The sequence below is a fragment of the Dermochelys coriacea genome, chromosome 1, assembly GCF_009764565.3.
Source record: "Dermochelys coriacea isolate rDerCor1 chromosome 1, rDerCor1.pri.v4, whole genome shotgun sequence".
In the NCBI taxonomy this organism is placed as follows: Eukaryota; Metazoa; Chordata; order Testudines; family Dermochelyidae; genus Dermochelys; species Dermochelys coriacea.
The window spans coordinates 240,402,446-240,425,675 of NC_050068.2; the positions used below are offsets into that span (position 1 = coordinate 240,402,446).

Sequence of the window (23,230 nt, forward strand, 5' to 3'; positions counted from 1 at the left end):
GCCCTAGGCTGTGGTAAGAGCTGCCCACAGAGCCCAGGCAGCTGTGGGGACCCCAGGACCTTTCACCTGCCTTGGGCAGGAGGCCTGAGACCAGCCCTTGTCCCTGCCCCTCAGGGCGCGCTTCCCAGGGCAGATGGTGGGGCCAGGGCTCTCCACAGTTGTCCAGGCTCCCTGGGCAGCTCTTACCATGGCCCAGCTTCTGGCCAGGCCAGGGGGAGGGGCCTTGGGGGAAGGGGAGGAGCAGGGGGTGGAGCCCCATTGCGGGAGCAGGGAGGGGTGGGCAAATGTTCTTTGTGCCTGGGTCTCCAATATATCTTAATCTGCCTCTGTCTTCACCTCTGAAATATCTAAAATACAGTGGAAAGAGCAGGCCAGGATTATTATACCTTTTTTCATTTCTTTTGGCTCAGCATGAGGCTTGTGGTTCTGTAAATGCACATGCATCCTGTAGGAATAACCCAGTGTGGCCAATAGAGATACCCTATCATGGCTCATTGCTGTATTCTATGTATGTTACATTGCTCCACTGTTGCCTCAAGCATGTTGAGAGTCACTTCTCTGCTAAAATGGAGCTGTACCAATGTATCCCAGCTACAGATCTGGCCCATAACCGCCAAGAAACCCAGCTACCTGTGATGCACCACACCTGGGCTGCGGGAGAGAAGTGTTAGTATATAGGCCTGTTTGTTAGCCTGAGATAAAATTTTGGGTTTGATTTTTGATACCCTTATATCCTTACTAACATGTGTGAACAATGAACAAAGACATTGTGTTGCTTCTGCCCAGCCGGATGGGTTTGTTAGTACAATGAGAAAGATAAGGAACAGCACTAAAATGTTACTGGGTATGGTGGGAGTGTAATATATGGGCGTACACTGGAAGGCTGCCTGGCTCCTCTCTCAAGCCAAGGTCAAGCAACCAGTGAGGGACAAGGGGGACAGTGGGGGAGGCATTAGACACACTAAAAGCCAAAGAAAGGCCTGGTCTTGGCCAGGACACAACCTCACTCCTTACCCCTCCCAGGGGATACAAAAGAGGTGGTACCAAGCCCCCAGACTCAAGACCCTCCAAAATGGAACATGACCATAAATTGTAAGGGGTGAGACCAGGGGCGTACACTGTAGGTATATTTGAGCCTGTTAGGAGGAGGTGGGAATGGGGACATGGGTAAAGGCTCTGCGGCATGAGAGCTATGGATATGCTTACTGGAAACGAACCCCAATAAACATTGCATTGCCTGCACTTCGGACTTCTGGTCTTCTGCTTTCTGTCTGCGTGACAAGAACCAGGGGAGAGGGCGAAGGGAAAGCCCCTAACATGACAGAGTGAAACTTTCTCTTATAATGCAGCTCCCCATTCTTCTTAGTTTATCTCTGCATTAAGAAAATAAATTGGGAGTTATCTGAATTCTCCCAGACGGACACTTTGTAGGGAATAATCCTGCATTTGCTGGGAAATGGGCTGGATTATTATTGTTGAACTACTAATAATGTCCTCAGCCATCATGATGGGGATAATGTAGCAGATCTTTTCTGTCTGTGATTCATAGAGGACAGTAGCTGAGCAAGACAAAGATGGGCATGTGACTAAGTTAAAGGGCTTATTTTTCTTCATCCTCACTTTCTTTTCTGAGATAGCAGAAACCCACAGTGTGTAATTTTGTGCTTCTTGTTATTTTTATATTAATGTGAAACAAAGTACACTAAGGAAAATGCTGTAAATGGGGAGGAAAAGGCCATGACTCTTACATTTGGGAATAACCCGGGATGTTTCTCAGATAATTCCTGCACTGATCTACTGAAAGCACACAGTGTTTTGTTCTCTGGAGGCAATGATTTAATATGCAAACATTTCAGCAAACAACAAAAATTTCTGGCTGGGGCAATTATCCTTGGAAGACACTAACAATCATTCTCTTCTCACAGCCTATTGGCTCATGCTCCTACTCAGCAGAGGCAATGTGAAGGTTGACGTTCATACAGACAACATTTGAATGATGTATGAAGTTTGGGGGAGAAAATTAACTTTTAACTCCACTGAAATACTGAGTGTGTCACTGATGGTCTAGGTCTATTTAATCCTGCCTCAGAGCACAGGGACAAACTAAATGGCTTCTTGAGGTCCCTTCCAGCACTGCATTTCTGTAATTCTATAAAGCAAAAAAACCTCTATTGAAATACCCTGGACAAGGAGAGCTTTTCAGAAAGGTAGCATTGACCATATTGGTAAGCATATAGCAATTCTGCTTCTTTGTTGCCCTAAGACACCTTTATGTACCTTAAGTAGGATTCTGTGCTGCAGAAGCTCAGGGTAAAGGAGGAGGCTAAAGTGGCTTTAGACACCTTTTGCATCCTCTTAATCCTAGGCTGTCCTAGGGGCTGGACAGGTCACTCATGTATATTTGGCAGCCCTAGAGGCCTCACTAAGTTACAGCAGCCTCCTTGGGCTGTTCTGTGAGCCACAATGCCATGGACTAAAGCCCTACCCCTTACACACCTCTCCCCCTCCCAGCATGCTCCTAGATTCATAGATACTAAGGTCAGAAGGGACCATTCTGATCATCTAGTCCGACCTCCTGCACAGCGCAGGCCACAGAATCTCACCCACCCTCTCCTACGAAAAACCTCACCTACGTCTGAGCTATTGAAGTCCTCAAATCATGGTTTAAAGACTTCAAGGAGCAGAGAAGCCTCCCTCAAGTCACCCATGCCCCATGCTACAGAGGAAGGCAAAAAACCTCCATGGCCTCTCCAATCTGCCCTGGAGGAAAATTCCTTCCTGACGCCAAATATGGCGATCAGCTAAACCCTGAGCATATGGGCAAGAAACCCTGAGCATATGGGCAAGAACAGATAGTCATCAAGTGATCCACTCCATCTCGCCCATTCCAAGCTTCTGGCAAACAGATGCTGAGGACACTTCAGAGCATGGTTTAGCATCCCTGCCCATCCTGACTAATAGCCATTGATGAACGTAGCCTCCATGAACTTATGTAGTTTTTCTTTGAACCCTGTTATAGTCTTGACCTTCACAACATCCTCTGGCAAAGAGTTTCACAGTTCGACTGTGCGTTGTGTGAAAAAATATTTCCTTTTGTTTGTTTTAAACCTGCTGCCTATTAATTTTGTTTGGCTACCCTTAATTCTTGTGTTATGAGTAAATAACACTTCCCTATTTACTTTCTCCACCTGCCATGATTTTGTAGACCTCTATCATATCCCCCTTTAGTCATCTCTTTTCCAAGCTAAAAAGTCCCAGCATTCTCTCTCCTCATATGGAAGCTGATCCATACCCCTAATAATTTTTGTTGCCCTTTTCCCAAGCACATATTTGAGATGGGGCAACTACATCTGGACAACAGAATTCAAGATGTGGGTGTAGCATGAATTTATATAGAGGCAATATTATATTTTCTATTATCTATCCCTTTCTTAACGATTCCAAACATTGTTAGTTTTGACTGCAGTTGCACATTGAGTGGATGTTTTCAGAGAACCAACCACAATGGCTCCAAGATCTTTCTTGAGTGGTAACAGCTAATCTAGACTCCATTTTATATGTATGTTCTCCAGTGTGCATTACTTTGCATTTCTCAGCATTGAATTTATTCTACCATTTTGTTGCCCAGTCTCCCAGTTTTGTGAGAATCCTTTGTAACTCTTCGAAGTCTGCTTTGGACTTAACTCTCTTGAGTAGTTTTGTATCATCTGCAAAATTTTGCCACCTCACTGTTCACCCTTTTTTCCAGCATATTTATAAATGATCTGAACAGTACTGCTTCTGGTACAGATCTGTGGAGAACCACCACTATTTTCCTCTCTCCATTCTGAGAGCTGACCATTTATTCCTACTCTTTGTTTCCTATCTTTTAATTAGTTACCAATCCACTAGAGGACCTTCTCTCTTATCCCATGACAGCTTACTCTGCTTCAGAGCCATAGGTGAGGGACCTTGTCAAAGACTTTCTGAAAATCTAAGTGTACCATACCTACTAGATCACCCTGTGACACTGCACCACATTCTTCTCCTACAGCACAACCTGTATGACCATGCTCAGAGCACAGTTTAGGACTATCTTTTACAGAGCCTGTGCCAGGGGACTTCTCACCCAGAAACAATCCAGGTTTTTAGGCCACTTTACACCACTCTGGGTCTTTAATCCAGCACAAACTGGTTGGAGTGGGGGTAAGGGTCTCATTTTTCTCTTCCAGGCATGGAATACTATCCTGGAATTCCTTCCTTTTATCAATGAAAACTATAAGGAGAATAGATAGGGGAATGTGTGTGTTAATGTCCCAGCCTGGGGTCATATTTTCCCAGTGATATGATAAACAACTTCAGTGCCAAAGAGAGAATGAATTTCAAAGAGTTATTTGTCCCCTTTCCAGCTTTAGGAAAGAGGAGACCTTAATTCTTCTTTGCAGCTCTTTTTCCAGCAGTGATCAGATTAAATATCAGCTCTTAAATATCACCCCCCTTTGAGTGTGTGCATTACATAAACTGACTAATCTTTGAACCTTGTATTAAGCAATGCTGAATATCTCCCAGCTGATTTGCTGTGTTGCGTTTTTGACCCCTTTGGAGACTGCAGTAATAGGCTTGGTTACTCTCTGTCTCCATGCCTCAGTAAATAAAAATAATATTCAGTCAGGGGCTGCATTTGCTCACTGGCTTATGCAGAAGTGTAGCAACATTTCAAGCTTCACAAAAGAACCGGCATAAACCGTTCAGTGGAGGACAATGGAGCTCTGCAAAGATACATCTGTGAAAATGAATGATGGACACACAATTCCTGTGGTCGGATTTGGTACTTACACCCCTGATACAGTGAGTAAACCCTTTATAGATTTTCCACAATAGGAAGTTTGTGTTTGTTGTATGAAGTTTGGTGCTGTGCATGAAAATGAGCAACTGACAGCACTAAGATCTAGATAGTGAGTGTAGGCATTGCACAGTTTCCTCCACAGAGCTCTCCATCCAGGCATGCAGCACTTTCTGCAGTTCCAACAATGGGCCCCATGCAGGGCTGCAGTGCACTTCATCTCTGATTTGCCATCAGTCCTGACCTGCTCCTTGCTTTGCTATTCCAGTTCTTTCCCTCATTTAACTGTCAATTGTTCTACACTGGGTAGTTTTTATACACTTGTTAAGGATTTCTATATTGCGATATTTGGAATCCAGCTATTTGTTCTCTATTGTGTTATATCTTCTAAGTGCCTGTAAGTTCACAACTGCATCTCCTATTGCTGTTTTGGGGAGTCCATTCTACACCTCAATTCCACATGCTGTGCTTAAAAGCATATCTCCATGTCTTTCAGAGCTTTAATTTATGCTCCATTGTTTTTCACCCTCTTACTCTCAAGTAATTTTGTGTCATCCTCTCTGGGCCATTCAAAATGTTATATACCTCAGTCAGGAAATGTGCCCTCAGCACTACCCTATATTTCAGGAACATCCCTCCAACGATAATACTAAGCTGATGACAGGTGAGTGTCCCTTTTGAGTGAGGAGGGAGAAGAAGTTGGTGATCTTATTTGTAACATAATTACTACTCAGAGTCTGCCAGCAGCATCTGTTGTTTTTCTTCTCTCTCACTCTCTGATTGTGTAGTTACATGTAAATACATGTTCTGTGCCAGATAAACAATAAATGTGCTGACACCATTCAAAACTGTATTTGCTTCATGGAGTGAGCAAACAGACTGACCTTGAAAAGAACAGGGGACTTAGGTAATGGGATACAAAGCCTTTTATTTCTTTGTCAGTCCCTGGTTTAGAGTCCACCCAAAGTGGTAGTGACTAAAAATCATATGTTGTACTTACGGCTCTCTCACCCATAGATCCCAAGCACTTTGCAATGGAAGGAAAGTATCTCTATCATAATTCTATACATGGGGAAACTGAAGAAAAGAAATATGAATTGTTCCTGACTGGGAGAGGGTACTTGGAGTGTGTGGGAGGAGGGTTTTGGTGGGTGGCGGAGGGGTCAGTGTACTGGGAGTGGTACTTGAGGGGTGCTGGAGGGGCGTGTGTACTGGAGGGGGTATTTGGGTGGGGCTCAAGGGGGCACCTGTGGCCTCACCTTGAGGTGGGGGGCATTGTTGCTCCCTGTCACAGTGGTAGAGCAGCTGGCATAGGTCCAGGATGTGGCGCCAGCCATCAGTCAGCGCCTCCCTGCTTCTCCTCCTTCCCAGGTCTGGGAGTGGGGGGGTCTAGGTGGGCAGAATCTGGCAGATGTAGCTGCAGAGGAGGGACCAATCAGGGAGCAGAGACAGCTCTTTCTCAGCTTGCAACACCTGCTCCACAAAAATCCTGGACATTTTATCTTATTTGAAAAGTCCACCTAGTCAGGGGGCTGTGTGGGTCAAACCTTTTGCTCCTTACTCGATAGTTATTCAGTCCTTCAGGAAAAACTCTCATTGAGTCCGATAAATAAGGACCTGAGACATTGACTCATTGTACAGATTATCAGCATTCCAATGGTTTACCTTGTGATAATCTCTGATGAATCAAGCGTTACTGAAATCAATGGAGGTTGTACTGGTGTAAACGAGGCCAGAACTTGCCCCCTCACTTTTAGGTGATTAGTGACTAAAAGTGTGGTTCTAGTTTGAAAAGGGACTCTGTAAAAATTACAGTGTAGTTCCATATTATTGTCTTTCAAGTGAATTCAGGATTAAATGTGTTCAATTTACAACTAAAAAATGTATTTTCTGACTGCTAGGGCTGTGAAATTGACATTCAACCTGAGAGGCAAGCTGTGTTCTTTTCTTCTTATGTATCATCATCACTAAAAGGGTTGTGACAGCCAAGTTCTGGTCTCAGTGACACCTGTGACATCCCATTATCTTTAATAGATTGGCCTATAAAATTTAATAGGGATGAAAGTAATAAGATTTTATAGCAATTAAATAGAGTTTTTTAAATGGTGTCTAAAAGCTTATTGAATGTAATAGAAATGTATCACTTTTCTGAAACATTTTTAAACCAATCTGAGACTTTATTAGAGAATTACATCTGTTCTATAGAATCTGTAGATTGGTTTAAAAATTCTGTGGAACTATGTCATTGTCTATTAAATTCTCTAGGACTCTTCAATAATGGAAAATTTACTTTTTTCATTAATGTAAGCAGAGGTGAGTGTGAATACACACAGAGAAAGTGTCTGAATAAGAAGGTGACATTTTTACACAGTTACTTTTAATACTGGAACCACACTTTTTAAAATATCATTCCTGAGCCAGGCATGTTGAGGCTTTTTGTCTTTCTGTTTTTAATTCATAGGTTCCAAAAAGTAAGTGTGAGGAGGCTGTAAAGGTGGCTATTGAAGTTGGCTACCGCCATATAGATGGAGCCTATTTCTATGAGAACGAGGAGGAGGTTGGGCGAGCCATTCGAGAGAAGATTGCAGATGGAACAGTCAAAAGAGAGGACATATTTTACACAGGAAAGGTAATTTTGTTCTAAATCCCATAACTTGTTCTCTGCTTCTTTCTATGCTGCCTTTTGGCAGCAAGAAAGCAGTGACTTTAGTGAAGGGTTTAGTACAAGTTGTAGCAGGCTGACAGGATTTGCCTGAAACACCCCTCTTGTTACCAGGTGCTAATCCTGAGGGGAAAGTGTTATATGCATTTAGTGGCAGCTGGAGCTTTAGCAGGCATGGTGCCTATATACAGTTACCAGATAAAAACTACATTGAACTGAAGTTAAGGGAGGGTACATGTTAGTAACATAAGGGTAAAAGCATTAGAAAGGATGCTGTAATTATCCCCAAGACAATCATTACAGACCAGGTGATAGAGATTTAAGGTTACACTTGAAAGAAATCCAAATATGTTAAGCTATGGAAATACACAGGTTAGGCACCTAAACTATCTTAACTCCGGTAACTGTAACTATGCATGCAATGGCCATATAATTAGGACTGGTGCGTTATTTGTGGTCCGAGACTGCATTAAATTGATTTTGAAAGACACATTAGTTGTTTCCAATTTCTACCCTCATGGTGCCCCTAAAGGACAGAGTTCCTGTATGAATGTTCACTTTTTCATGCTGCGGGGTATGATGATGCAACATTAATTAAATGTCGGGCACGCATAGACTTTGTATATTATTAAAATTAAAATTTGGATAAAATAATGCATAATATACTGTATATATCATGACATTTCATGCCTGAGATACAGCAGAATACAGTTATTTGGGGAATCAGCCTTGTGAACATACGATTCTGATGGCACTTATTCTATTTTCACTCTTTACAGCTTTGGAGCACCTTTAACGCTCCTGAGATGGTCCAACCAGCCCTGGAAAAGTCACTGAAGAGCCTGCAGTTTGACTACATTGATCTCTATATTATTCATACACCCCTATCTTTAAAGGTAAAAAAAAAAAATCATCTGTCTGAACACAGGAGAATTTCATCCCCACAGTTCCCCTTTTGCTTTAAGACAGACCAAATGTTAACTGCTTGATTCAGAGACATTGCTGTAAGGAACAAAGGGCTTTACAATACCAAACAATTTCCCTATGTATATTTCTTCCAGATCAGATGTAAAATGGGCTTTCATTTATATTATGGATGAAGAGGTAATCAAGGGAACTGATGGACTGAACATCCATCAGGTTTCAGAAAGAACTTTGCACTTAAAAATAAAGGTTAAATGTGCTGTGTATATTGAGTTACTGACATGCCACAATAGCTTAATATATTTCCAGAATTTCTCCAGAAAGCAATTCACGTCAAGTGTCATACCGAAGGGGAAGTTTATCTGATTATATTGTTTCTTTTGTTTTTAAGCCTGGAGATGATTTATGCCCGGTGGATGGAAATGGAAAATTGATTTTTGATAACGTAGACCTTTGTGCCACATGGAAGGTAGGTATCATGTACAAGTATAACGTGAAAACAGCTGTGCAAAACTGTCATGAAAACTTACCAGGCCAGGCAAAAAATCTACTTACCCATGAGTGTAGGAGAAAACAAAAAATCAGATCTCTATTTCAGGGCATAAGCTAAATTCTAAGAGGGGTTTAGGAAAAAACTTTTCCTGGAGGTGGGTTATTTCATAGCTGTCCACTGTGGATTTCTTTTATCTTCCTCTAAAGCAGCTGGTAGAGGTCACTCTTGGAACAGGACAAAATGGATCACTGGTTTGCTCCAGTATGATAGTTCCTATGATCCTACTCACCTGCAGAAAAATGTTACTCACCTGGGAGAATGAAAGCATGGAATATTGTAAAGCAGGGGCAGTCAGTAGGCGGGCCGTGGGCCAAAACTGGGCCACTAGATGCTTTTGAACAGACTCTGGAATAATTTTATTTACTTACTATCATTGTTAACATTGCAGGGTGAAAAATGTTTCTCTGGAGTCTGGACCTTGACTGTACCTTGATCAAGAAATTTTAACCTTAACAAAAAAATAATTGACTACCCCTTTTGTAAGGCTATGTTAAGATACAAGACAATTCTTTTATTAGTCCAGTAATAATGACTAAGGTGTGTTGAGGGGGTCCCTTCTGATGCTGTTTTTCTAAAAGAAACAAAGAGCTTATCTAAACACAAATGTTACTGCTCATCTCCCTTTTGGGGGAAAGAAGCTATGCCAGTATTAAGCACCCTTATATCAGTATAACAGCATCCACACCAGGGGGTTTACTAGTTCAAATGTTTTGGTTAAAAAAAAACCCAAACCCCTAACTGAGATAGTTATACCTGGTACAAAAACCATGTGTAGATCAGGCCTAGAAATTACATGGTCTCAGGCTGCCATGGAAACCTCCTAGAGGAAAGAGGGGGAGGGACAAGAAAGAAAATGAAAGAAGAATTAACCTAGATTTTATTAGCTTTTTTCTTTACTATTTCTTTGTATCTGTTTTGTTGCTGTAAAAGGGGTATGTACACCACCTATACATTAGGGAGGTCAATCCTCAGGCTCTTTTCCAGCGACTTTGCACTGCTCCGGCAAACCACCAGGCAAACCATAGTTCATCAAAACTTACATGGTCGTCACATGAGAGGCCTGGGACTAGAGCTGGGTAAATGACAGATTTTTTCCATTTGGAAAATACCAAAAAAAGGGGAAAAAATGGCTCGGGTTGAACTGAAGCTTTCGAGAGTTTTCTATGAATTGAAAAAGTCCGTTTTGATCTGGTCCAGAGCAGGGATTCTCCCTCGGCCTCCCACAAGCCAGGTGAATTCCCTAACCACTGGGCTAAATGTTCTAAAGGGGGTGGCTGCTAGGGTTAACACCTCGCTGGTATTTGGCCAACCTGGCCAGGTTTTTTTATGGATTTGCAGTTGCCAGAAAAATCATTTAATCAGCCGGGTTTTTTTACGTGGGTCTAAAGATTTGCATTATCATCACAATACACTGGGATATCTGGTGTTAAAAGTTTCCGTGTCCAGCTAAAGATGCTTCAGTGTTCCCACTTGCACAGTTTAAGTGATAACAGATCAAAACTGTTGAAAGTACAACAGCTGCCTGCCCAGTGCCCACCAACACACAAGTGCACCGCGCATAAGAGCGAGACAGGGTTTCAGTCAAGCGAGCGTGAGGAGACGTGCAATGTTATCAGTCTTATCTATATGTGTTCTCTCTCTAGATATGATGAGTGGCTGTTGGGGCGAGTTGCGGAGCTGCCTTGTGGGGTGTGTGTGCTGGGTTTTTTTCATTTCTAAGGTTGTAACCGTAATGGCCGCACCACCATCATCACAATTCCTTCTCCTCATATGGCCATTTTGTGAATTGCCAAAACTATTCATGTCCAATTCTCAAATAGTTTTGGGTTGATTGAAATTACTTTTTTTGTCAAGTAAACTATTTGTCTGAAAAATGCCTCCCAGCTGTATCTAGGACTGATGATACAGGAGGGTTCTAGGTCAGAACTGAAATGCCCAGGTTTCCCAACTCTCACAGGTTTATTGTGAGTCTCATGATATTTGCTATTTTTCTTAAAGCACAACTCCTGGAATGCTGCTGTTATGTACATATCTCAGCTTTCATTTAAACAAAACAAGTAACTTTCTAGACCCCCCAGGGGTTTGCAGAGAAGCTTCTAAACATAACTCAGGTAAACCCTAAAGGTTCAAAAACCAAAAGGTAAATAAAAAGAGCCCCTTCTTTTTTAAGTCTCATAGTTTTTTAACCACTCTCATATTTTAGGGCCTGATTCGTGCTTTTTGAACACTTGGGGTTGGCAATACTGAGTGCACTAACAGATCTCTGTAGGGAAGTAACGCAATGACAGCAAAAAAACAAAGCAGTCTCTAGTCTGTGCTAGTAGGCCCCAGTCCCGCAAGCTGCATTGTGCAGACACTCGTGCTATAGGCACCAGTGACAATGGACCTGACCATATTTTCTTTCCCAGGCCATGGAGGCATGTAAAGATGCAGGCTTGGTGAAGTCCATTGGAGTGTCCAACTTCAACCGCAGACAGCTGGAGATGATCCTGAACAAACCTGGACTCAAGTACAAACCTGTCTGCAACCAGGTAATGCTCTGAGCTTCCGCTAAAATGAAGGCCCAGAAGGGTTCATTGTGACTCCTAAAGAGAACTGGAAAACAAGAGTCATACAACAGAGCCTGGGAGAGAGAGAGAGAAGGGCGAGAGGGCAACCCAAGCCAAGTGGGGCAAAGCCAGGTCATTCTGCACTTTGCTGTGCTTCTCTTTCTCCTGGAAACACTGATTCAGATAGCAATGAAATTCCATAGAAATCAGACTGTTTTTAGCCAAGCTTCAATGAGGCTTCCAATATTAAGTGTGCAATTATATTTCAGCAGCTTAACTGCAGGCATGTTTCTTTTCGCCTACAATAGTACCCTTTTAAATACCGAGCTGATTTGCAGGTGCAGTCAGGTATTTAGATTTCTCAGTACATGCAGCTACAGGCACCAATAAATATGCCTGGCTTTAACTACAGACACAGCACTGGAGGCCATTTTGGACATGTAGGATAGAAATAATGGGGCGGGTTGTGTGACTGTCACCGTTTGTACAATCGGAAATCTCCATTTTTCTAATGCTTCAGGTTGAATGTCATCCTTACCTCAACCAAAGGAAATTGCTGGAGTTCTGCAAATCCAAAAAGATTGTCCTTGTGGCTTTTAGTGCCTTGGGATCTCAAAGAGATGAGAGATGGTAAGGAAAGAGAGCTGACTGTTGAGTCTCATTACTAAAAGAATGCATCTGATTCTCCGCTACCTTGATCTTGTGTGGTCATTTACATGGGTGGAAAGTGGGCATAGCATGCTACCAAATTGGCATGGCTGTATTTTGCACCCATTTGGTACAAATATAAATGACCACACAAGGAAACAGGCAGTGGAGAATTGGGCCTAATATGTTTGCTAAATATCTGATGATAAATAAGTATTGCTTCCAACAGGCTCAGCTCTCACTGATCCTGAGATCAGAAACGCTCACTGAGTGTCTGTATTCCCTTGCAGGGTGGATCAAAGCACTCCACTTCTGCTAGAGGATCCAGTACTGAACGCTCTGGCCAAAAAATACAACCAAAGCCCAGCTCTAGTAACCCTGCGCTACCAGTTGCAGCGTGGTGTTGTGGTCCTTGCCAAGAGCTTCACCAGAAAGCATATTGAAGACAACTTCAAGGTAAAGCAGTGGAAAGGAGAAATACCATTAGAATCGCTCACAAGTTTGAAAATAGTGGATGTAAAATATCCCTTATGGTTCCTGCCCTACATGGACATGGCCCCTCAAGTTGAGGACTGACGGCACCTCCAAGCACCTTTCACCTGCATATAGCCAAACTCCTTAGGACGGGGACTGTCATTTGCCCTGTGTTTGTACAGTCCCTTGCACAATTCGAGTCCAGATTGGTTAAGGCCAATAGGTGCTACTGCAATATAAAGGTTGCATAGTTATAAAAGGACATTTCAGAGAGAGATTTGTTGGACAAAGGCCAAAGTGTTATCCTGTATATGTCTCATTACCAACTGAAGCTATAAGCCACTCAGGCAACACAAATTAATTCATGCAAAGAGGTTTTGTCTGGAATTTCTCTGCTAATCTAGAGCCAAATTCTGAGGTCTTTACTTAGTTTCTGTTCAGTTGTTCAGTTCAATTGTTACTAAGTCCTGACTTGGGCAAAACTCACATAGTCCTCAGTAAGTAATGATTGGGTGAGAACTTCAGTATCTGGCCTTCGATGCGCATGCAGAGACTCTTCTAGCAGCAGTGTGCTGGGCCCATAACCCAGAGGTTAGTGCAGGGGTCGGCAACCTACTGCATGTGTGCCAAAAACGGCATGTGAGCCAATTTTTAGTGGCACGCTGCTGTCTGCCTACCCCAGCAGACAGCAGCATGCCATTAAAAATCCTGCCCTGCCCGGCCCGCTCTTCTCCGCCCACCGCTCTCTCCTTGCGGGCAGGCAAGCTTCCCCCTCCCCCCGCCTCTTCCCCTAGCATGCTGGGTTCCTGCCCCTCCTCCTCTCGATCAACTGACGACCTTTGCTAGAGGAGGAGAGAGGGAAAAGCGGAGCCACAGTGCGCTCTCTGCTCCGGAGACCTTGGGGAAGGGGGTGGAATCGGCATATCCCCTCCAGCCCCCTGCCGTGAGCCGCTCAGGGCAGGGGGCTGGGAGCACCCCCACACATCCCATCCCTCTGTCCTGACCCTTGAACTCCACCCACACCCCAGCTCTGTGTCCTGACCCCTGAACTCCCCCACAACCCCAGCCCTGACTCCAGCACTTCCCAGGCATACCCAGCCCCTCCACACCCCATGCCCTGAGCACCAAACGGGAACTCCTGCACACACACACATTCCCACCTGCACCCCCCCACCAAATGGGAGCTGCCCAGGTAAGTGCTCCACACCCAAACCTCCTGCCCCAACCCTGAGCCCCCTCCCACATTCTAGCTCCTGGCCAGACCCTGCACCCCACCCCCAACCTGCTCGTCACCCCCAGCCCTGTTCTCAGCGCACTCCCACCCTCAGCTCAGTGCAGAGAGAGAGGAAGAGAATGGGCTAGAACCAGGGAGAAGGTAGGCACCCACTCTATGTGGGCAGGGCTGGGACCCCAGACCAGCAGCGGGCTGAGAGGGGCTGGCAGCCGGGACCCTGCCTGGCAGGAGCCCGTGGACAGAACCCCAGACAGGCAGCGGACTGAGCCGCTCAGCCCATTGCTGGTCTGGGTTCCCGGCCGCCAGCCCCAGTCAGCCCACTGCCGGTCTGGGATTCTGGCTGCCAGCCCCTTGCCAGCCGGGGTCCCGGCCGCTGGCCCCACTCAGCCCACTGCCAGCCTAGGTGAACGGAACCCCAGGCTGGCAGCGGGCTGAGCCACCTGGCAGCGTAAGATCAGCATTTTAATTTAATTTTAAATGAAGCTTCTTAATCATTTTGAAAACCTTGTTTACATATGACAACAGTTTAGTTATATAATATATAGACTTATAGAGAGAGAGACCTTCTAAAAAACGTTAAAATGTGTTACTGGCACGTGAAACCTTAAATTAAAGTGAATAAATGAAGACTTGGCACACCACTTCTAAAAGGTTGCCGAGCCCTGGCTTAGTGGATTGAAATACTAGGTTGCATTTGGGAGAGGGAGGTTGGTCCAGTAGCTGGGGCACTGGACTAGGCTGTGAAAGTTGCAGGTCCATTCCCTACTCTGCCATGGACTTCCTGTGTGACCTTCGGCAAGTCAGTTACTCTCTCTCTCTCTGCCTGAGTGTTTGTTGTTTTCCATTACAAATGGGGATGATGATTGAGATGCATCCCTACCTCCTAGTGGTGTTGTGAGTATAAACACAATAAAGATTGGGAAGTGCTTTGAAATCTGCTGATGAAAAATGCTATATAAGAAATAGGTGGTGGTATTATTACTATTTTAGTGACTGACACTCTAAATGACTAGCATGTTAGAACAAATTAAATCCCTTCCTGCTTTATGAAGGGCCAATTTGGTCCATCGCATAGGCAAATCTGATGATTAGCACTTTTTTCTCTGATAGGTGTTTGACTTCCAGTTGACAGAGGAGGACATGAAAGCCATTGATAGTCTGAACCAAAACCTTCGCTATGACCTGTGTCAACAGTGAGTTGCAGTACTTGGGTTTTAAGAATGTTTAAGTGTGTAGAAATCAACTGTGGGCAATACAGCCTGACAAAAGACAGATTGTGCTAGTCTCGCAGCACAGTCATGTTTGATACCTTCCTGCAATGCTGCAGGCAGTGGAAATTTGGAATCTAAGACTCACCATCAGTTCTTCGCTCCCTAGACAGCACACTCTAGAAAGTTCTTGGAGTGGTTTTCAGTAATTGCTTTGGTCGGACGCTGAAAAGATCTCACTGGCAGGAAGCTCTTCCTGACAGTCAGACCTGTCTTCATCATCCTATTAATTCCGGTTATATCCTCTTATACAGATATTAAATAATCCTTGATGATTATCATAAGTGTTGCATAGTTTGCATAATGCAAATATGGATGCCACATCTTAACTGCTTGCAGTTTGTGTGGGGATATTTCATGGAAATTAAACAGCTATTATCTGCATTTTGTTTTTTAGATTTTTGGACCATCCTGAGTATCCATTTGCTGATGACTATTAAAGAGGATCCATTTGCAATTCCTGTGGTGTTAGCAAATAGTAATAATGCTCTATACCTAGGGCCAATTCTAAAGGGAAAATACCATTTATAACACTGTTGCCATCAACTTCTCTACTGTGTAATTTGACCTACACAATAAGCAGTTAAATCTCATCCTTACAATGACTTGTCTTCTTGCTTTTGATAATGCTGAGCGCGGAAAGGGGTATTTTGAATAGTTATCAGTTCCTACCCTTGATCTTTCATAAATATTTTGTCTTCATTCTGAGCTGCTAGAACTTAATCTCTTGGAATGAACCGTGCCCCCTGAAAATCTCAGTCAAGCTAGTATGTAAAAATTTAGTGACTAACCAAACATTAGGTGGTGGTATAACCTTGTTAATTCCAGGATTTTAGGTAGACAAGGTGAGATATTATCCTTTATTGGATCAGTTTCTGTAAGTCAATGAGACAAGCTTTTGAGTTACACATAGCCTACGCAACCTGAAGGAGAGCTCTGTGTAAACTCAAAAGCTTGTCTCTTTCACCAACAGAAGTTGGCCCTATAAAAGATATTACCTCACTCCCCTTGACTCTCAAACATCAGGTACTCATTTGTGGCTCAATCCTGGAGCTCTCCTATGGGAGTGGAGGATGCTCAGGTTTGGTGTCAGCTAGCATCTCAGTACAATCACTGAACTCATCAGGCACAAATTTTCAGTTAACACAATCCTCTGCCCTCACAACAAAGATGTCCCAGTATCTGTCAAACTAAATGAAGAGGAAATAGAAGCTCTGAGTTCCATTTAGAGACATGTTTAGCATATTTCATTTGACTCCATCACAGTAATAAAAGCTCTCACTACACCCATTTCTTTTGTTTTTCCTCCATTTCTTTTATATGCTGATAAGAAGGGGCTTGGTCACACTGGGTTTATAGCAATCTGCAATTCTCAGGGAAGCAGCTGGCTGGCTCTGCTGACCTCTGGTGGCTACCAGGAAAATCTGACATAGGAAACAGGTTTCAGAGTGGTAGCCTGTATCAGGAAAAACAACGAGGAGTCCTTGTGGAACCTTAGAGACTAACAAAACTATTTGGGCATAATCTTTCGTGGGCTAAAACCCACTTCATCAGATGCATGGAGTGGAAAATACAGTAGCAGGTATATATACACAGTACATGAAAAGATGGGAGTTGCCTTACCAAGTGGGGGGTCAGTGATAACGAGACAATTCAATTAAAGTGGAAGTAGGCTATTCTCAATAGTAGAATACCAAGGGAGAAAAAATCACTTTTGTAGTGGTAATGAGGGTGGCCCATTTCAAACAGTAGACAGGAAGGTGTGAGTAACAGTAGGAGGAAATTAGTTTGGGGACATTTGTTTTTGTAATGACCCATCCACTCCCAGTCTTTATTCAGGCCTAACTTGATGGTGTCCAGTTTGCAAATTAATTCCAGTTCTGCAGTTTCTGGCTGGGGTCTATTTTTGAAGTTTTTTTGTTGAAGATTTGCCACTTTTAAGTCTGTTATTGAGTGACCAGGGAAACTGAAGTGTTCTCCTACTGGTTTTTGAATGTTATAATTGCTGATGTCAGATTTGTGTCCATTTTTTCTTTTGCATACAGACTGTCCGGTTTGGCCAATGTACATGGCAGAGGGGCATTGCTGGCACATGATGGCATATATCACATTGGTAGATGTATGTACTGTGTATATATACCTGCTACTGTATTTTCTACTCCATGCATCTGATGAAGTGGATTTTAGTCCATGAAAGCTTATGCCCAAATAAATTTTAGTCTCTAAGGTGCCACAAGTACTCCTCCTTGTTTTTGCTGATATAGGAAAGTGGACTTAAAAGATAAGAAGTAAGTGAGGGACAGGTACCTGCCCTCTACATACAGACTTTTGCCCTGTTAAGATGGAATTTAGTTTTGCTGTGGAGAGATGAAATCCCTGAGGTCTTACACATTTCGTGTCTTTAATGAGGAGTTTCTTTGATTTTGTTCCTAGTTCTGTATAACTATGTTTTGTGAAACTGATGTATTCATGTGTTAATGCAGCATTCAGGATAGGATTTTAATCACAAGTCAAATGTTTTATAGTCAGAGATGCCACCACAATTCTAGGCTTCTTAGCCTATGCATCATAATATGGCCTTTCAATATATAATAACACAATATATTTGCAGTCCAGTAATATAAAATACTAAATCTGTGCATCCACAGTGATGAGCAGTGGCACTGGCTTTGCATTGCATTATGTACCCCAAAGTACATCCAAGTGCTCAGCATGAGAATGTAAAGAAAACCTTACTGCTGTGGGGAAAATACTGAATTTCTAAGCTTCTGCCCAGTTTCAATTGCACCATTAATATGGCTTTGTGGGTAATTGCCCTGCACACACAAAAAATACTGGGCCTCATTCTCCATTTACTCACAGCAGTGTTAAGGAAGTAACTCCATTGAAGCCAAAGGAGTTGTGCTGGTGTGAAAATCATGTAAGTGAAAGGAATTGGGCCCAGTATCTTAACATTCTAATGCCACAGTGAATTGACCACAGCTGTGTGTGTTCCATATACATATGAAACCGGTAGTGGTAAATTGGGGGGGAGTTTTTTAAGTGATCTAGATATATCCCCAGATACCAGGCCATGGAAGGAAATGAGGGCAGCTCAGTTGCTCTGGGAGTGGAGAAGAGACGGCTTGATTCAGGTGGAAGCGTGTCTCAGGATGGGTGGCCAGAAGTGAAGAAATGGCTGTCAGTGAGAGGCAGGGGTGGGGTGTAAAGGAAGTTGGGGAGAAGGGCAAACATTTAGTTAAACCAGGCCCAATTGTTAGGCTTGATCCGCCTCTGATTCATAGTCCATCACAGCAGAGAATACCCTTTAACAGAATCCAAGCAGTAAATTGTCAACTGTTATTAATATTAGTATAATACAAGTTTTGAATAAAATGCAGTAGAACAGAATAAAACAGATTGCCCATACAATGGTGTAATTACTTGCCAAGTAACTATAATCAGTCTCTCAGTTACACTCTAGCTCTTTCACCTCCCCTTTCCCTTTCCACCTCCTGAAAGCCCATTTAAAATCTACATAAGAAAAAAAAATCTGACACATACGCATGATCTTGGGAATTTCATCACGATAACAATCAAGACAGAACACATACAGCTTGTGTCGCTATTCAGTCAGCACTACACTTATTCTTATCAGATATGATGTGAACGCCAGTGCAGATATTCCAGGATGATCTAGTCTAGGTACAGAAAGCAGTCTCTGCACCACTGCCCAATGTCACGGTCTTGTTCCCAAGACTAGCTGCACATCAGCACTGTAAAATGTGGTCCTAATCAAAAATTATAACTTCGTATACCGATAAAATGTGAAAGCTAGTGTACCTGATGATGAGACTTTATAAATATGCGTACTTCTGATTTTTACTTGTCACTGATGTCCAATCTGCTTCCTTCCTAATTCCCAAGTCCTCCCTCCAACTGCATGACGCTGACATTGGAGCCAATGTGCAAGCTGAACCAAGGGCACAAGGAGGTCATGAATATGTGGCATAGTATAAAGATTTTTTCTGCTGATTAAGATGATTTTCATTTTCTTCATAGACCCACTCCCTCTTGCACAGCCTAGAAGGCAGGAGGAAGCATGGTTGAGAGGCAGTCTGCAGAGCACAGTCATTGGCAGCAGCAGGCATGAGTGAGAATGACAATTTCTGTGCAGCAGCCACCAGAAAAAGACAATGGCAATTGGTGGGGGCGGGCAGAGGCAACGCTTTGGGAGGGCAGCACACAGCCCCCTGTATTTCTTGGACCCTATCTCACTGGGACACCCAGCAGCAAGAGGCAGTAGCTCCCCCTGACTGTGTGTCTGTGCAGTGTGGAAAGGGAGGATGCATCAGGGCATCTGGCTGAGCTCTTCCCTTCCCACCCACACACCCCGCCCTGCTACATGGGGCTGCTTCTCCTTCCCTGCTGCTGGAGCCCCAGTGCTTCCCAGTACCTGCTTTGCAGACCACCCACTGAGGTGAGTCAGGGGGCATCTTTGAGATCAGGAAGAGGAGTTGCGACATGGTGGTGATGTGGTGCTCAGCACCAGGCAGCTCAGCTGGAGCCCCATCCAGCCCGAGAACCCCAGGGGAGAGTGAGGGGAACAAGCTGGGTGGGGGAGAGTGAGAAAGAGGGAGCAGACCCTGCTGCTTCAATGCATCCGCAACAGCAGCTTGCTGCTGCTGGGGGTGCATTGAAGCAGCAGCAGCCTCCAATGTGCCTATCAACGGGAAGGCGATGTGGGGGTGTCATATTTCCCCCACCCCCACCAAAAAGTTGGATAATTCTCCAACTTCTTGTTAACTGAGGTGATCCAGCCCTAACCATCATCCCACCCTGGCACCACGCACGCTGATGGCGCATGGGGGACTGTGCATCCCAACTGCATTGCTCCTTTTGTTGGTCTTGATTTAAACACTTACTAAATTTACTGAGGATTGTTCAGGCAGGGAGGGATGCCTGCAAGTTCTGTGGGCAGCAGAGAGCAGGAGGAAGAAGTGGTTGCTCTTCTCTGTTGTCTACATACATATCAAGTTCCAGGAGGTGGAGGCAGAGGCAACACGGGGCGGTCTCGTGCCCCCACAGAACCTTCCCATTCCCCCATACACACACTATACACAGTGATGTGTCGCCGCTCAACTGAGTTCAGGTCTCCCACTCTGCTGTACTAATGGATTTGTAGATATTCTTCTTGGAGCAGGGTTGGCAGATTCCGTAAATAGGATGGGGCCTGCATAGAGCCCCCAAGTCCCTGAAGCAGGCCTGGATGAGGCTACTGGGGATTCTTTCTCATGTACACCAGGAGATAGGCAGTTTCACCCCTAGCAGAAGAAAAGAGCAAAACAAATGTGTGCATGAGGCAGGCTGTAGTTAGACACACTCCCCAAAGTTAGCTTTTTTTCAGTTGTCCTACCACAGGGTCAGGTGACCTCATCCTTCCTTTTGCACTCCAGATAGCACTGTAATTGTGACTGAGAAAAGGTGCTATAGTGGCAGCATGGATTCTTTCTACCTTTCACTCTCTTATGATTTATCAGTGCAGAGGGAGGAGCGAGAGAGACCCTGACTATAACATCCTCAAATGTTTAGCACCTCACTCTCTTTAGAGACTGGGAGGCAATGAGGGTGAACGATGAAAGATTGCTTTTGCTCACACACTTGTGACTGTACAGTATTGCTACAGCCAGGTAATAGTGTATTACCATGGCCATGTGAGAAGTTGTCTCCTTCCCCCAAGTTTATTCCAGACAAACACAACAGAGATTGTTTTCATACCACCACTAACCCCATTCCTTATCCCAGAGCACCATCAGATAAATGAAAATATACCCACTTACCAGTAGAAATGTGAATTTCCATAGGTACATTTGACATCATCCCACAATACCTGCAGTGAATCAAACATGAGAGTGCTGGTAAGAACTCTTTTGAGTGGTGGTTAGACACATTATAGACTCACAGACTTTAGGGTCAGACAGGACCATTGTGATCATCTAGACTGACCTCCTGCAGGGTTAGGGTTAGGGGTCTCAAAATCTCACCCTCCCACTCCTGTAATAGATCCATAACCAGTGATGAGCTGCCAAAATCTTAACAACCGGTTCCCTATAAACAGTTCTGATTTAAGGGATGTGCCCCAGTATGTATTTTTTGTACCAACAGGATTACCATATATCTGTATTTTTCCAGGAGGAATTTTTAAGTTTTAAAAATTCCTCCCGGACAACGATTTAAGAACCAAAAAAGCCTGACCTGTCCGGGAAAATACGGATGTATATTAACCCTGCCTAAAGTTCTTTTTTAAAAAGATGGGGCTGAACTAGAAATGAACTCCGCTTCACATTCTACTCCCTGGGGGTGTGCTAGGGTGACCAGATGTCCCGATTTTATAGGGACAGTCCCGATTTTGGTGTCTTTTTCTTATATAGGCTCCTATTACCCCACACCCCCTGTTCTGATTTTTCACACTTGCTGTCTGGTCACCCTAGGGTGTGCACGTGTGGGTCCCAGCTGCTCCCTGCCCCCCTCATTGAAGCAGGTGTGCAGGGTTATTGCACTGGGAACTACAGGGCACCAGTGGACGTAGGGACAGCTGCAGACGGGGCGTGGGGCAGGGCTAGTTGGAGGCAAGGGGGTGCGGAGCTGGCTGGAGACAGGAAGGTGTGGGGTTGGCTGGAGACAGGGCAGGGTCTGAGTGGAGGTAGGGGCTGGCTGCGGGCAGGGCAGGGGGTGCTGCAGGCGCTGGTGGGGGCAGGGCAGGGCAGGGGGTGCGGGGTTGGCTTGAGACGGGCTGGCTGTGGGCAGGGCAGGGCAGGGGATGCGGGTGGCTGGAGACGGGCTGGCTGCAGGCAGGGGGTGCCAGCAGGGGCTGGCTGCAGGCAGGGGGTGCGGGGGTGGCTGGAGACGGGCCGGCTGAGGGCAGGGCAGGGGGTGCGGCAGGGGCTGGCTGCAGGCAGAGGGTGTGGGGATGGCTGGAGACAGGGGCCGGCTGTGGGCAGGGCAGGGGGTGCGGCAGGGGCTGGCTGCGGGCAGGGCAGGGGGTGCTGCAGGCGCTGGTGGGGGCAGGGCAGGGGGTGCGGGGTTGGCTTGAGACAGGGGCTGGCTGTGGGCAGGGCAGGGGATGCGGGTGGCTGGAGACAGGAGCTGGCTGCAGGCAGGGGGTGCCAGCAGGGGCTGGCTGCAAGCAGGGGCTGGCTGCAGGCAGGGGCCGGCTGCGGGCAGGGCAGGGGGCGTGGCAGGAGCTGGCTGCAGGCAGGGGGTGCGGGGGTGGCTGCGGGCACGGCAGGGGGTGCGGGGGTGGCTGGCTGCAGGCAGGGGATGCAGGGGTGGCTGGAGACAAGGCAGGGGGTGCGGCAGAGGCTGGCTGCAGGCAGAGGGTGCGGGGGTGGCTGGAGGCAGTGGGTGCAGGGGGTGGCTGGAGACGGGGGCTGGCTGCAGGCAGGGCGTGCGGCGGGGGCTGGCTGCAGGCAGGGGGTGGTTGGAGACGGGGGCTGGCTGGAGGCCGGGCAAGGGGTGCGGGGGTGGCTGGAGGTAGGGCAGGGGATGTGGCAGGGGCTGGCGGTGGGCAGGGCAGGGGGTGCGGCAGAGGCTTGCTGCGGGCAGGGGGTGTGGGGGGTGGCTGGAGACGGGGGCTGGCTGGAGGCAGGGCAGGGGGTTGCTGGAGACGGGGGCTGGCTGGAGGCAGGGCAGGGGGTTGCTGGAGACGGGGGCTGGCTGCGGGCAGAGCAGAGGGTGTGGGGGGTGGCTGGAGACGGGGGCTGGCTGGAGGCAGGGCAGGGGGTGGCTGGAGACGGGGGCTGGCTGCGGGCAGGGCAGGGGGTGCAGGGGTGGCTGCAGGCAGGGTGGTGGGTGTTCACGGGGAGAGCAGCCGGACGCAGCCCAGACCCAGCAGAGCAGCGGGAGCCCCAGGGCCAGGGGAGCAGCAGCAGCGCCAGGGCTCATGCCGAGGACCAGGTGGCAGCTCACATGGCTCCTGCAGCGCAGCGCCCCCGGCGGCCGGAGGAGGAATTACATCACTTCCCAGCCAGAGCCCATCAAAGCCTCAGTGCCCCCTGCAGGGAAGCGGGTTAACAACCGGTTCTAAAACTGCTTCAAAATTTAACAACCGGTTTGCG

General features: G+C 45.9%; 2 protein-coding genes across 6 annotated transcripts in view; one reads left to right on the plus strand and one right to left on the minus strand.

Moving 5' to 3' along the window:
- Window positions 1-4,517: 4,517 nt before the first annotated feature.
- On the plus strand, window positions 4,518-16,599 carry LOC119849865 (prostaglandin-E(2) 9-reductase-like). Its single transcript, XM_043517519.1, has 10 exons — window positions 4,518-4,827; window positions 7,284-7,451; window positions 8,264-8,380; window positions 8,800-8,877; window positions 11,370-11,492; window positions 12,031-12,140; window positions 12,449-12,614; window positions 14,977-15,059; window positions 15,532-15,549; window positions 16,305-16,599. Exons 1-10 carry the CDS (start codon window positions 4,741-4,743, stop codon window positions 16,330-16,332), a joined length of 978 nt encoding a protein of 325 aa, XP_043373454.1. The 5' UTR covers window positions 4,518-4,740; the 3' UTR covers window positions 16,333-16,599.
- Window positions 16,600-18,450: 1,851 nt separating this feature from the next.
- The window catches only part of USP18 (ubiquitin specific peptidase 18), a 30,503-nt gene continuing 25,723 nt past the window's right edge, over window positions 18,451-23,230 (minus strand). For 4 of the 5 annotated variants that reach the window (XM_038387163.2, XM_043517515.1, XM_038387164.2 and 1 more), the window contains 2 exons: window positions 20,954-21,003; window positions 18,451-20,437 (listed from right to left, as the gene is read on the minus strand). In XM_038387163.2, the coding sequence (XP_038243091.1) occupies window positions 20,389-20,437; window positions 20,954-21,003 (99 nt within the window). In that variant the 3' untranslated portion in view covers window positions 18,451-20,388. The remainder of the gene's footprint in view (window positions 20,438-20,953; window positions 21,004-23,230) is intronic. The other variant, XM_043517504.1, reaches the window with a different exon arrangement.